Below are 14,097 nucleotides of genomic sequence, written 5' to 3' on the forward strand. Positions count from 1 at the left end.
AGCTTTTTGTTTTCTACCAGCATCATTTGGCCCTGAGGGCATTTCATCTTTTTGTCATCTTGATGGACTGTGGTGCCACAAATTACTGGAACATCTATCTGTTTATAAGATGCTTCTCTCCTTAGTACCTCTGAGTCAGGGTGTGAGAAAATGTTCCTAGTAATTAAAAGCATTAATTATTTTAATGGAAACACACTGGCAAATTACATTAGACAAGCAAAAATGTACTTTATTGACAGAGGCAAATTAATAAAAAGCAATGAAATAGACACAGGGCATTTTTACTCACTCAAATGAATGCTGAATATGTTGCATGAAAAATAAAATATTGAACTGAGTAAGAATACTCAAAGCATCAAATCCACAAGTGCCTGTCCTGTGACAATAATTCATGGCCAATAAAAAGTATGTGCAAAAAAAAAAAAAAAAAAAAAAAAAAGAATAAGAGAAACATAAGAAAGGAGAAAAGATATCTAAAGAATTTTCAGCAAAGTTCTGCATACAAGATGGATTTAAAAAAAAAAAAAGCTGAGCTGTGCAAATGGTTGATCCTTTTTAAGGAAGTGGCCCCGTAATCACAACATTGCCAAGGGCCCACTTTGGTGCCACTGAGCAAAGCACCATCCCCACACACTGCTCTCCGGGTGCCTGTCATGGGTGCCTGTATCAGGGACACAATGGTGGTAAGTGGGATTTGAACCTGTGTCTTCCGGTTCATAGGTGAGTGTGTTACTCACTAGGCTACTACCACAATGACTTAATTACTTCACTTTATCACTTTATTATTAGTACAGTAAACTATAGACAGTAAAGCATGTAACACAGAATACATCTGATGGTCAAGATGTCCCTACGGCACAGACCTCTAAGATCCTTAACTAGGCTGTGCTGACCTCAGGCAAAATCAATAATCTTCTCCACAGGATCCTTGCCTGTGTATGCATTCAGATCCCAAATGCTTAAAATGCTGCGGCCAGTCACTCCATGTATAGATAAAGATAGATAAAAGATCCATCCTCTTGGTAAATTATGGCTCCCAGTAACTCAGTGCTTCTGGAGGCAAAGACATTTGTGGAAAATGGGAGATTTTTCCCTCAGGTTTGTTTTTTTGTTTTTTGTTTTTTTTTGTAGATATCGAATTTCATGATGTTTTGGATGGATTTGCATGAATTTACATGGACACCCTGATCTCCACAGATAGAAACAGTCAGTGATCAGTTCCATGTTGAAGGGTTGTATTTCAGGAAGCTTGAGATCCCGACGAATGTGGATTAAGGCAAAAAGTCAGCTGTTGTATTTTCTATTAGACGAAGGCCACAAGTAGGAATCCCACACTGAAAGTATTCAATGTTCAAATCCATACTCACCGCATGAGAGTAGCATAAATGAAACCTCTTTAGCCATTTTGTGGGACCATGGTCATATTCAGGAACACGGTCAAAATCCCTGCGAAAAGGCTTCTTGTCCACAACGGTTCAGACACAAGGGGTCAGTGTGTTCCCATCTGTTTTTCAAACTCTGGCGTAAACCATCTCTAACCATATTTTGTTACTTATCCCTAAATGATCTGCTTTTATTTAGTTTATTGCATAGTTCTTGTATTTTTTGCAAAAGGTAAAAAAGTATGTGTGTTAACTGAGATAATTTTTTTTCTTTATCTTTTCCTGCATCATATCTAGTGTCTTGGAGTTCTACCCCTCTGGTATGAGCTTGTGGTCCATTAAATCCAAAACCCTGTGCCACAAGGCCAACGTTTCCACGCCAAAACATCTCCTCTGCACACCATCAGCTTTGCACAGCTCAATGTTCTGGCCCTGCTCTCGTGCTGTGAACTTTTAATGCGCATTCCCATTACGGTACACACTGAACTTCCAGCACATTCATTCCTGCAACGTTTTTACATAAAACCTGTGAACTTACTTAAATATCCTTCTTTTTTTTTATCTGCACATGTGCAGATCCCTGCTAGATTTGGTACCTCGGAGTGAGGGAAAGGCGAAACATCCGCGTTTTTCAGGCTTTCGGGTCCGGAGAGTTTATAGGGTTAACGGAGCCTCGCTGCTGACTGTGCATCCTGCGCGCCCGAGGTACCGAGGGGAGGGAGGGACGTCACGGCTCTAAAAAACGGTCCACAATGCCTTGCGGTGTCCCAGTACAGACGGCGGAAAACGAGAGGACGGTCCCGTCCGCGTCCTGTTCAGTAGCCGCCAGACGGACGGACGGACGGACGGACAGACGGACGGACAGACGGACTGCGCGAGAGACGCAGACGCGACGCGGCGCGCGCGCGCTCACGAGGGTAAGATCCAGATTACGATGGTGATGTTTCTTTTTTTTTTTTTTTTTGCTTTTCTTCGCTCAGAGACGGAGGACATTCGTCAGAAAACTTTGTTCGGGAACTTCTGTGGCGTCTGGCTGTTTACTCCAGCAGACGAAATGAAAAAAAGCCTGAATGTAATTTTATAATATTCTCTCTCTCTCTCTCTCTTTCATCACTGTGGACATTTAAAATTGGTTTGACTTTATTGCTTCATAGTATATGCTTTGGTATTTGTTTTTACTTAGTTAGTAACATTTATATATGTAGTTGTTTACATGTACATTTACAGCATTTATCAGACGCCCTTATCCAGAGCGACTTACAATCAGTAGTTACAGGGACAGTCCCCCCCTGGAGACACTCAGGGTTAAGTGTCTTACTCAGGGACACAATGGTAGTAAGTGGGATTTGAACCTGGGTCCTCCCGACTACTACCATCCCATGTTGTGTTTCATGGGAACCTTCGTTAGTTCAAAAAATACACATTGTTTCTGGGGAACTACCAGAAATTCAAATAAAAGCTCTGTGTGTTCTTTTTATGTTCTCCAAATTTCACATTGTAAATGTAAATGTTAAGTAATGTGCTTATTATTTTGGGACTTGAGACTGGGGAAATGGGGTACGGTGTCTTTGCGTCATACCAGCCATTTCTTAGATGGGCTTTCTTCATTTCTTTTTCATTACTCGTCTGGCCTTGATGCGGACTGACACTTCAAAGTTAAGGCAGAATTTGCAAGCATGGCACGAGAACAAAAGCAGCATTATTCCGAGCTAAACGTGCCGTCCAGATGTTAGCGATTTTGTGTTGCTGACCTCCCGACTTGGGGAGTGGACTGTAGAGTTTATTAAAACATCCCTGCCAAGACCGGACTACGGGGGGGTTGGGAGCTGACAAGGAGCTGAGACTGTGCAGTGGACTTAATATCTCCTGACCAGGTAACCTTCAAAGTGCCACAGTTCCCCACAGTAACAGTTCAGCTTTTAATTTCATAAAGTTGGTATTATTCCCATAACAAACCAGTGTTATTGTTCAGATGTCTTTATCATATAGAAGAAATACTTGAGTTGGTTGATGTTTCTGGTAAAGATGTAGAGATTCCTTGTGAATACGAACCCCTCCTTGTCTACTGTTTTAGCAGACGGACCGTTAATGTCGTTCTTCGAGGGAGGTCTTGTAGTCCTCAGGTCTGTGGAACGTAGATTCCCCACCCCTTTCAATATGAAGCAGATGTGAGCTCTCACTCAACATGGTTGTCATTATTTTTGTGTCGTCTGCACAATATACGCCTTCCATGTCACATGAAGTGATGAGTGAACGTGTAGGGGCAGCCATGTCCTGCTCTGTCCCGATGTGAAGAGAAGTAAGATTAACAGATATTAGTTAGAACAGAAATTCTTTCATTCTTGGTTACATAAGTTGGCTGTTGTCACATTATAGCCACAATCTCACATGCTGTTCTCACAGCGTCATGACGGTTGAAGGATTAAACTCATGTTAAATAGGCACGTTATAAAACCATAAACTGTGAACCTGAACTAAAGTTTGTAACAGTAGACGTTAATGGATCATTATAATATGTAATCTCCAAAACAGCTTTCATGCATGCATGTGTAAATAAACATTGCAGTCCTGTTCGAGTGATCAGGTTCCCGTAAAAGTCAGACCTTGGCAGTTGTCGCTGTGAAGATCCCAGAGGGGTGAAGGCTGGACTCTTATCTCTGTCATAGCCCGCGGAGCTCTTGGTCATCAGGAATGTACCATTATCAGTTTCCACGGTACAACATCAAGGACCATCTCTGTTGATTAAACCACATGTGTACTTGTTAGCATCCGTGTCACTGTAGCTCGCTGGAATGTCTGTTCCTCCAACAGTTCCCACCGTCCCCCTTTATAGCTCCATGGGTCTCATTTCCAAAATGCATCAGACATGTTTACTGCTAAGCTGGTTAATGTTGTATCTAAGATGCCAAAAAGCAGGTCATATTCGTTCAGGTGTCGCTACAGAGTAGAAATGGCACCACCATTTCAGATATGGTACATCTTCATGAAAGTAGGGTTTATTTTAGTCTTTCTGTCATTCCAAGAAGCAGCTGAAAAGATTTCTTGGTCTTCCAGGCCTCAACTTGACCTCTACCATTCTAATTAGTCTCACTTCTAACTTGTGTTCTAGCCTTCTCCAGCTTTGTGACCACCAATTTGTTTTCCGGAGACCTAGGGATTTGCCTAGAGGAGCCTGAATAAGGTTAATAAAGATATAGAGTTTTTTTCCTCCGACTGTGAACCTAAATACATTGGGTTGTCCAAATGTATCCATGCTGCTCCCTTTCCTTTTGAAATTATAAACTAAAAATATTAGCAATCAAATGTAAAAGTGTCAACTTTTGCTTTATGCCATCGTGCCTTCATCACTTCTGCTTTAACTCTTCACACCGATAGACATTTTTGACTTTTGCATGCCACTTTGGATAAAGCTCAGCATGCTTTTCGACATGCTTTCCAGTGCTGGAGAGTAAATGCACAGTGTAGTTTATCACTGCGCTTTGAGAAGGCGTCGAGAGACTCTGCGGCGCGGGCGGAGCAGAACCGCAGCGCTAAATCATGCCGGTTTCCCTCGGTATAGCTCCATTTCACAAGACGCCTGTTACCAATTACCTCTGACTACATAAATGTCTGGTAATTACATGTAGCCGAGCAGGAAGTGAGTTTGGGGTCGACGGTCCTCCTGAAAAGGGGCTTAAACTGAATGCCATCACCCCGGTGCTAATTAAAAATGTGGCGTGGTCTCGGCGGTTTGGGACAAGGGAATGCAGGTAAATGTTTACAGGACGCGCTGCTTTCTTTCTCATTTCTTCATCTGTATTCAAGTTTTTGCTTTGAAACCGCATCCCACTGCCAGGCCCCGTCTGTCCTCTTGTATCGCAGTAAACTGGGGCCTGCTGGGAAAAGCGCGAGTTACGTGGAGCAATTCATGGTCCGAAAAACCCCACAGCTCTGTAGTTCGTTTAACAGCACGGTTTTTATATTGCCAGCAAAAACACTCCTGAGCCAAATGGGATTTTTATTAAAAAAAAAAACCGATTGAATTGCAACACGTAACAGAGACGTGCTGGGATGTGCCCGGTTCTTTTTGTCAGCAGAGAAATTGCTGTACTCGTGTGCGAGGGGCTTACGGAGGGACGGCGGTAGCTGCCACCGCACTTGTGTGTACACGCGGCGTGCATGGCAGGATGGGATATCCTCTAACACCCACGGAGCGCCAACAGGGCCCGAGCGAGCATATGGCTGGTTGTTTACAGCGGTAATCTGTGGATGTCCGGGCCCTGCCAGCAGCCCGGGCGAACAGTGGGAGTGGGCGTTCCGAGCAGGCGGCGAGGAACTCGGGGGGGACCGCACACCGCCCGCACTCCTGCAGCACGGCTGAATGTGAAACGCACGTCGGCCTTTCGTTTCCAGACTCCATGTATGGAGTCTGCAGTGGCGTCGTGAGCTGTACATAAAGTGTGTAAATATTGTCTTTTCATTTGCTTTTACCTTTTTCGTGTTCATAGAATTATGAATTTCAAGTGACTCGTGGATGTTTTTTAATGCAAAATTATGTGCTCTGTTTTCATTCTGTTTGATGTGTTAAAATCCCCTAAAGCCAGTTCTGCCCTGTTAGAATTCATCGAACCATTAGGCTGCTTTGTTGTCTCCGGTAAAAGGTCAAATTAACTGACCATTCAGCAATTTCCATAATCCTTTTAGTGATTTGCCTCCATCATCCTCCATTGTATTTATTGTTGCGTGCAGTTAGGATGAAGGGCAGTGAGCTGCCATCCATCATTTCTGCACTCGTTGCCTGCTTACTAGTCTGTTCTTACATGGAAAAAAAAAAAAAAAAGAATATTTTTGCTGTTCTCAACCAAAATAATTCAAACATAATTAGCTCATTGGTGTTGAAGCTGGTGATTGTCATATTTTCATTTGCAGCAATGATTACATGATGACTGTTTCCAGGAAAGTGACACATTCAGGTTTTGAAAATCATGATCAGGGATCCTTGGAAATTTCCCTCTAGGAAGTGTTCTTCAAATTAATTCCTTAAAGCTATATGCTAATGTACCCTTCCCCCATAGCTACTATATTTTTCAATAAAATATTTAGAACTGTTCATTTTTTTATTGAATTTAGTACTGATTTCACAAAATGAAATCGGTTTAGTTTTTGATTATAGAACTTTGCTCTGGTAATTTTTCTGATGTCGTTGCGGTCAATGATTCAAGAGGCCTAGTGCACTCTGGGTATTTTACATGTATTAGGCTACATGCTGATAGAACATGAATAAGGCTCCTAAGATAGCAGGAGTGGCATATGGGTTTCATTTGAGTCACCCTCATAAGCCATTATATGTGATTGCGTAATTCTCTGAGGGGATTAGGACCGCTACCTCGGCTTCACTACGTATTTTAAAGGGCTGGAGTGGAACGTTCGGGGGGCTGAGGCTCGACATGAGGCCATTTGGTTCTTTGGTAGCATCAGAAAAAGTCTTGAGAAACTTTCCCCATCTGCTCCCCCTGTGTCTCGGGTGCTTTCTTTTATACTCGGCGAAACGAGAAACTTGGCTCCGACGCACCCGCCGGTGGCAAGGCTGCCCTAGAAACGTTCGTTTTCACAGAGGTGGGAGGGGAAGCGGTGTCGGGTCCAGCTGGTGCCGGGTCGCACCGCAGGACCTCCCTGCTGTGGCCAACTGTTTGTACCTATCCTCATCTCCCTCTGGTATTACCCGAAAATAGAGGCATGCTTCAGACTACAGGTCAGGCTTGAAGGAAAAGGTAATTTTCTTTTCTTTGTTTTTTTTTTTTTTTTTTCTCTCTCCCTCCCCCCCCGTTTCTATCCCAAAGAGGTCATTGTGAAATCCTGGAAGTGGTAGGAAGGAAGTGTTGCTCAGCTCTGCCATTAGGACTCTAGAGGGGTTTCCTTTAACAAAGCCTTCCTGATTGCCGAGGTTTGCAACTTGTTGTTGTGTCCTCTGCACAGATGTGTGTTTCACTATTGTTCTTTCCCTCGGAGGTGGTGGCTGTTTTTCAGGAACTTGCACATTTATTGTCAATCTAAATTCGTTTACAGTATTAAAAGTAAGCCACGTTGATTTGAGCTTCTGCATACAAATGAGTGAAATATGATTCCACCTTCTAAACTGCTCCATGCTGTGCTTCTGTCTTTCTCATTACAGAGAACTAGACCAAGTGGCTTAGATTGCTGTCCTGCTTCCACGGACCAGGGAGGAATGAGGGCTGAGACCAACGTATTCTTTCACTGGAGGTCCTGATCCAGGATGGAGCTGAAGGTTTGGGTGGACGGAGTCCAGCGCGTTGTCTGTGGAGTCAGTGAGGCCACAACATGTCAAGAGGTGGTCATCGCTTTGGCCCAGGCTATAGGTAGGTGAAGATGTTTCCTAGAATTAAATGTAAATGTTTTTTGGAGGTATCACCAGAGTCTTGTAGATCCTACATCAAGCCAGTTTTTCTTGAGGGGGAAAAAAAAAAAACAGCCTCCACTAAGGAAAAATGTCATCATCTGGAGCATATGTGGTCATCTTTAAGATGGGGAGTGGAAGGAAGTGGGGGGGGGGTCTTGGGTTACACTGAATCTGTGTCCAAATGTGATTATGATCCCCCCCCCCCCCCCCTCCACTCTTTCCCGCTACAAGTGAAAAAAGCAGCGGAGCTCTAAGTGCCTGCTGAGATGGAAAATCTGACTCATCCTCCGATAGAGAAGAAGAGGTAGAAAAAAACTAAACAAGCTGCAGCACTCAGTTTCTGGGTTCACTCCCTCAGATCATTATGTTAATTTTCAAAGTACTGTTCAGTTGTCAGTTGTCTCTTCATTCTTCTTGGCTTGTGGCAACAATGGAATATAACAATTATGTACACAGTGGATACAGTACAAGAAGTGTATGTCTTTCTTAAATTAGCATTTATAATTCATGATTATTTTTTTGTCTCTTCTTGAATGGTTAATCTCTAGTGGTCTTGAAACCAGTTCATTATATGAAAATGCATAATTAACAATTGAAAATATAATACACGTCAACTGTATTGTGAATGTAAATGTCACAAACATGCTTTTTGAAAATACTGGCAATCTTCTACAAGTATGCAAATCAGTATACAATTTTTTGTGATGGCGGTGGGTGAAAATACAGAGAATTTCTTTTCCTTCCTTCTCTGAAGAAGCAGTGATATTTTATAGTAAAAGAGACTGAAAGGAATCTCTTTTTATTTTTTATTTCCTAGTCGGTGTGGTCTTGCACAATATAACAAGGAGCTTAGGGAGCGCTTAGTGAAGCTTACCAGATGTCAGAAAATGTAATTGTGTGGAGGTTCTGAAGACATAAATGCTTAAGTGGTGATTATCCGTATTGAAAAATGCAGCAGTTGTTAAACTGTCTTTGCATAGCTGGAGGTGCACGGCTGTATTCTCACCATGTGCTGTACGAGCAGGGTGTGCAGGGAGTCTTCACTAATGCACATTTGCTTCCTGAATCATCTGCTTGTTTGGTTCGGCAGTGGCTGTGGTCTTCGGATGTCCCCAGCAGAGGTCATGTCCACTGACCCCACCCCTGTACATGGGTATTAGGTCTGTGGAGAACAGAGGAAATGGGGTGTGGTGGGATGCTGTGCTACACCTGAGTGTATGGTGTATTGACTGGAGGGGCTGCGTAGGAACTGTCAGTTGTCACCATGGGCTTTTTTTTTTATTATTAAATCATTAAAGTCATTAAAGTTAATCTTCCAGCTGTCAGGTATCATTATACTCCAACAGAGAGGACTGGGTGACAAATTCAGCCAAATTTGAAATGAAAACCCACAAAGGGTTTCAAAGTAGGTTTAAAAATGTATGCTGTTATGTTGCAGAGCAAAGTTATGTTCCACTATGAAACGGTGGCAGGTGGCGCTATTTTATGTGTTTTGTTTTTAAACCTTTTTCATTTCTGTAGAATCCGATGCTTCTGTATTGTTAAAATGATTATTTTCTACAGTTTGCTGTACAGCTTGGTATCTATTTATATATAAATGTGGTTACTTGTCCTACATGCCATGTTCCATATATGCTAGATTTTGGTGGTAAAATTATGGCCCTGACCTTTTAACCCTTGTATGTTGTAGATTAGTAGTTGATGTATTACTGTTCGACATTTCTCATCTGTGCAAGTTTTATTTCTTTCCCGATCAATCAGGACGCACAGGGCGTTACACACTGATTGAGAAATGGCGAGATACGGAGCGTCACCTGGCACCCCACGAGCGTCCGGTGGCCTCACTGAACACTTGGGGTCAGTATGCAGGCGACGTCCAGCTGATCCTGCACCGGACGGGCCCCTCCTTAAATGAACGCCCTCCGTCTGAAGGCATGTCGCCGAGGATCCCTGAGCGAGGCCTGCACCGCCAAAGCCTCCCACTGATGGCAAAACTACGGACATCAGGGGACCATTCGCTACGCCGCAGAGAGCCACGACGCAAGTCGCTCACTTTCACCGGAGGTCCCCGGAGCCTGCGGGACATCCTCAGCGGAGGAAGGACCAGCGAAGCAGAGGTGAAACGGCGGGTGGTGTTGGTGAACAGTGGTCACAATGGCGCATCCCTGTCACCACAGCTGTCGCTAAGTCGCACGGAGGACCTGACTAGACTGGTGAGGCTGCAGAGCGAGACACTGGGCATTTTGGGACACAAGCTAGAGGCATACGAGGTGCAGCTGAGAACGTGGAGGGATAGAGGTGACATGGGCGGGGGGAGGAGAGGGGACGTTGACGCCACAGCGGAGGAGATGGCTCGCCTGGAGCTGCTGCTGCGGAAAAACAAGGTGGAGATCGAGGAGGAGGACTTCTGGACGAGTGAACTGGAGATCGAGCGCGAGAGCGAGAGGCAGCTGGACGACCGGCTGCAGGAGCTCCGGGCTCGGATGCAGGCCTGCGACGCGGAGCTGAGGGAGCGGCTGTCCGGCCTCCAGGTCGTACAGGCGGGGCTGGAGGCCGAGCGGCTGCAGATGGAGCAGCGGGCCACCCAGCAGATCAGCGAGGCGGAGGTGCGCTCCAGGCTGCAGCGGGTCGTGGCGGAGCTGAAGGTGCAGAATCAGCATGCCGTGCAGCTGGAGAGCAGCTGCAGGGCCGTCGACCGCTCGCTCGGCCAATCTGGAAAGAGACTGCAGGTGAGAAAACAACACACGAGGCTGTGAGAACATTTTGTTGCAGTAGTCAACAAACGTTTGCTAGTTTACATCTACATTAATTATCTGAGTAACTTGTAAAAAAGCATTGGGAAAAAAAAGCTTTTATATATATATATATATATATATATAATCACTTAAGACCTCTTTTTAGTGAAGTGATTGTCACTTGTGATACACAGCAGCACAGCACACGGTGCACACAGTGAAATTTGTCCTCTGCATTTAACCCATCACCCTTGGTGTGCAGTGGGCAGCCATGACAGGCACCCGGGGTGCAGTGTGTGGGGACGGGGCTTTTCTCAGTGGCACCTTGGCGGACCGGGATTCAAACCGGCAACCTTCTGATTACGGGGCCGCTTCCTTAACTGTTAGGCCACCGCTGCCCCACTTACAGTTATTGACAATGTGATGGCAAAATATAAAATGAATGTAACACCAAGAATCATTAACAGGGATTATCTTAAATTCAACAAGACAGACCTCCTGCTGCCCATAATAAAATGTACGTATGGGGACCGGTGGTTTTATAGGGTCCTTTGAAAGTATTTATCCATCTCACATTGAATCCGATCGTTTCCTGGTACATCAAGGTCGAGGCTACACCTACTGTATTCTGAGTCTGTGTGGTTCAGATCCTCCGCAGTCAACTCTGTTTGCTCTGTGTCTCCTTATAGGATAAACAGCTGGAGCTGGAGCAGCTCACTAAAGAACTCCGACAAGTGAACCTCCAGCAGTTCATCCAGCAGACAGGCACCAAGGTTACTGTGCTGCCAGTGGAGCCCAGCGAGGAGGAGCGCAGTAGTACGCCGCAGTGCACAGGTACTGCTGACTGATGGAACACATTCATGCATCCCACATAGCCTTGTGTGTCCATAAATAGTCAATATAAAACATATTTTCATTCTATATTTATCTAAAACATACAGTCTGCAGTAGCTATAGCATCAGATATGAAAAATGTATGCTTTAAAAACAAAAAACACTCAAATCCTGCGCCACTGCTGGTACGGAGTCAGAATGGGCAGTGACACCAACATGTGCTCTCCTCCTCCTGTGTCACTTCTGGTCTCTTTGGCAACAGCTGCCAAGAGACAGCCTGGCTACCGTCACTCACTGCAGCTCTCCCCCGTCAGAAGTACCCGGCACTTCCTCTGATTGACTTCACAGGTGAAGAAGCAAAAAAAGAGCAAAAAGCAGCTTTGAGCTAAATAAGAAAACATCACCTGGGGAGAAAAAGAGCACGCTTCACAGCAGGAGCTTCATAGAGTGTGAAGGCATTGCACCATGCAGCATTTCTACAACCTTTGCCGGCAACCTTTTCACAATCCATCTTTTTTGTGCATTTCTTGTGTCATTGGTGGTGATCTCTAAGTGAAATCATTGACTAGGCTGACAAATAATAAACAAATTTAACCACCTGTTAGCTCAATACTGCCACCTGGTGGTTAAGGACAGTACAAATCTCATGTGAGAAATGTAAGCATGCACTTTATGTCTGAATATTATATATATTTATCTCATTCACCCATTCTGCTCCTTTCCTTTCAGATTTTGCTGCACTCTCAGGCTCCCTGAAGCGTCCCACCTCGTCTCATTCTGTGCCTGCACACATGCGAGTCCTCCAGACTTCCCTTGGTTCAGCGCTAAATCCAGAGGGCATCTATGTCTAAGCTACATTTGACCTCCACAATCCAAACCAAACAGCCAGCTGGATTCTTTTTTTTTTCTGTACACTTTTATTCTCACTATACCACAGTGGGTGTAATTATTTACATAATGTGAAATATGGACAACTTAGTCACAAGGGTCAACTGGTTTGGGTGGGCTGGGTAAATAATCTACCACAAAGTCATGGGTATTTCCTTATTAAAAGTATTGCGAAATCTGTGCAGCAAGTGGCAGTTGCATATCTGCAGCTGGAAGTGTTTTCTGTTTCTGCTTGTGGTAAAATGTGATGCATGTATTATTGTTCATAGTAATCCTTCAAGTCAGGCCAAAGACTTTGTAAATGACTTTTCCTTGGAAGCCATATGTACCTGCACAGATGCAGGTAAATAGCAATAACAGTTCCTTATTGATTAACCGATTGATAAGCCTTTTGTTTACACAGCATGAAGTTATATATGTCGGAAGCGTAAAGTATGCGGTTCTGTCTTACGTTCTTGTAAGGTAAATGCAGTGGACGCTACAAGGAACATATTCAGTGCCTTTATTTCAACTTGCAATTCAAGACAACAAAAAGACTTGGGGAAACCAGGGGATTGTAGAACCTGTCCAGTATTTGTGATGTATACAGTATTTACAGAATTTTCTATTCAAGGTAACATTGGAGAATAAAGAGTGTCCATGCATGTGCATTGTTGTCTACAGAATGTTCATATGGGGGATGGTAGATTAGGAGGTTGTTGTTTCTTGCTTATGGGAGCCTCCCATTTATTTTTTTACAAATGCTAATTTTGTCACGTTGTATTTATTTTCTTCTGCTTGGGGTGTCTCACTTGCTGTCACACTGATGAATATTATACTCTTACATGAAGTCCATTTAAGTTCCTTCTTAAACCTTTTATGTTCGTATGAACGTGACTCACAAACGTGGTGTCCACCATGTTTATGCTTCATACATACCTGTATCGTGTTCAGTAAATAAAGGCATATATAGGGAAATATATCCCTGAAGCTAAGAGATAAATGCAATTCCATGTCCAGACTGCTTGATAGGGCTCATGCAATGAAAAATCACAAGTATATTTCTTTCATGTAGCTGAGGGCAATTGTATGGCATTTTAAATAAACTACGAAAATTAAACTGACGTGTGTGAATTCCATTCTTACATTCAGATGTGAAAAGCTACACAGAGCTTAACTATAAATTAATGTACAACATATAAATAGTCATGTACTTTATAGGTTACTGGTATTTCTAAGAAAGCAAGTAAAGTAAAGTGACAGTCATTGTGAAACACTGCAGCACAGCACGCGGTGACACAACGAAATGTGTCCTCTGCTTTTAACCATCACCCTTGGTGAGAAGTGGGCAGCCATGACAGGCGCCCGGGGAGCAGTGTGTGAGGATGGTGCCTTTGCTCAGTGGCACTTCAGTGGCACCTTGGTGGACCAGGATTCGAACAAGCAACCTTCTGATTACGGGGCCGCTTCCTTAACCTCAAAAGTGCAAGTTGCTTTTCCAAAACCAGTAGTTTATCAGCTGCAAGAACCTAACTTGTAAAAAGTGGTGACATTTTTCACCTCCCATTTACATGCATATCACATCCATGAAGGATGTGAAATTGTTATGCAGAAAAATCGCAAAGGCCATCATAAAAGATGATGTGTGGCTGGAAACAATCCAAAATGGGCGAGTATGGGGCTCTGGCAAGGCAGTAAGCCTCATCCACATCCACTCCCCACTCTCGCATCCTCTTCAAGGCACTACCACATGATTCCGTGGTTCCCCATACGGTAATCAGCCCGACGGAGATGGGGCTCGCCTCCTTACCAAATTTCCTCCGCATCTGACCGATGACCAATGCCGTTTCTCTGATGGTAGCCTATAGAAAGAGACACAGAT

The 14,097-nt window shown here is 44.0% G+C and overlaps 2 protein-coding genes across 8 annotated transcripts in view; one reads left to right on the forward strand and one right to left on the reverse strand.

Annotated features, from left to right (window-relative positions):
- Positions 1 to 1,080: 1,080 nt before the first annotated feature.
- rassf8a (Ras association domain family member 8a) lies at positions 1,081 to 13,335 on the forward strand. 4 transcript variants are annotated; one of them, XM_028959322.1, is made up of 5 exons: positions 1,081 to 1,098; positions 7,534 to 7,738; positions 9,541 to 10,508; positions 11,204 to 11,348; positions 12,078 to 13,335. In XM_028959322.1, the coding sequence occupies exons 2-5, from the start codon at positions 7,636 to 7,638 to the stop codon at positions 12,197 to 12,199; spliced, it is 1,338 nt and encodes a 445-aa protein (XP_028815155.1). In that variant the 5' UTR covers positions 1,081 to 1,098; positions 7,534 to 7,635; the 3' UTR covers positions 12,200 to 13,335. The 4 variants fall into 4 exon arrangements, with proteins under 4 accessions (XP_028815155.1, XP_028815151.1, XP_028815152.1 ...); XM_028959318.1 differs by lacking the exon at positions 1,081 to 1,098 and adding an exon at positions 2,117 to 2,299; XM_028959319.1 differs by lacking the exon at positions 1,081 to 1,098 and adding an exon at positions 6,981 to 7,132.
- Positions 12,725 to 14,097, reverse strand: part of LOC114767480 (cytosolic 5'-nucleotidase 1A) — a 29,571-nt gene continuing 28,198 nt past the window's right edge. For all 4 annotated transcript variants that reach the window (XM_028959337.1, XM_028959335.1, XM_028959334.1 and 1 more), the window contains exon 6: positions 12,725 to 14,077. In XM_028959337.1, the coding sequence (XP_028815170.1) occupies positions 13,820 to 14,077 (258 nt within the window). In that variant the 3' untranslated portion in view covers positions 12,725 to 13,819. The remainder of the gene's footprint in view (positions 14,078 to 14,097) is intronic.

Source organism: Denticeps clupeoides, chromosome 17 (assembly GCF_900700375.1).
Source record: "Denticeps clupeoides chromosome 17, fDenClu1.1, whole genome shotgun sequence".
Taxonomy (NCBI): Eukaryota; Metazoa; Chordata; class Actinopteri; order Clupeiformes; family Denticipitidae; genus Denticeps; species Denticeps clupeoides.

Coding starts and splice junctions, on each gene's coding strand:
- rassf8a (XM_028959322.1), top strand. CDS start 7,636: ATGGAGCTGAAGGTTTGGGTGGACGGAGTCCAGCGCGTTGTCTGTGGA. Junction 7,739..9,540: donor CGCTTTGGCCCAGGCTATAG/GTAGGTGAAGAT, acceptor CCGATCAATCAG/GACGCACAGGGCGTTACACA. Junction 11,349..12,077: donor TAGTACGCCGCAGTGCACAG/GTACTGCTGACT, acceptor CTTTCCTTTCAG/ATTTTGCTGCACTCTCAGGC.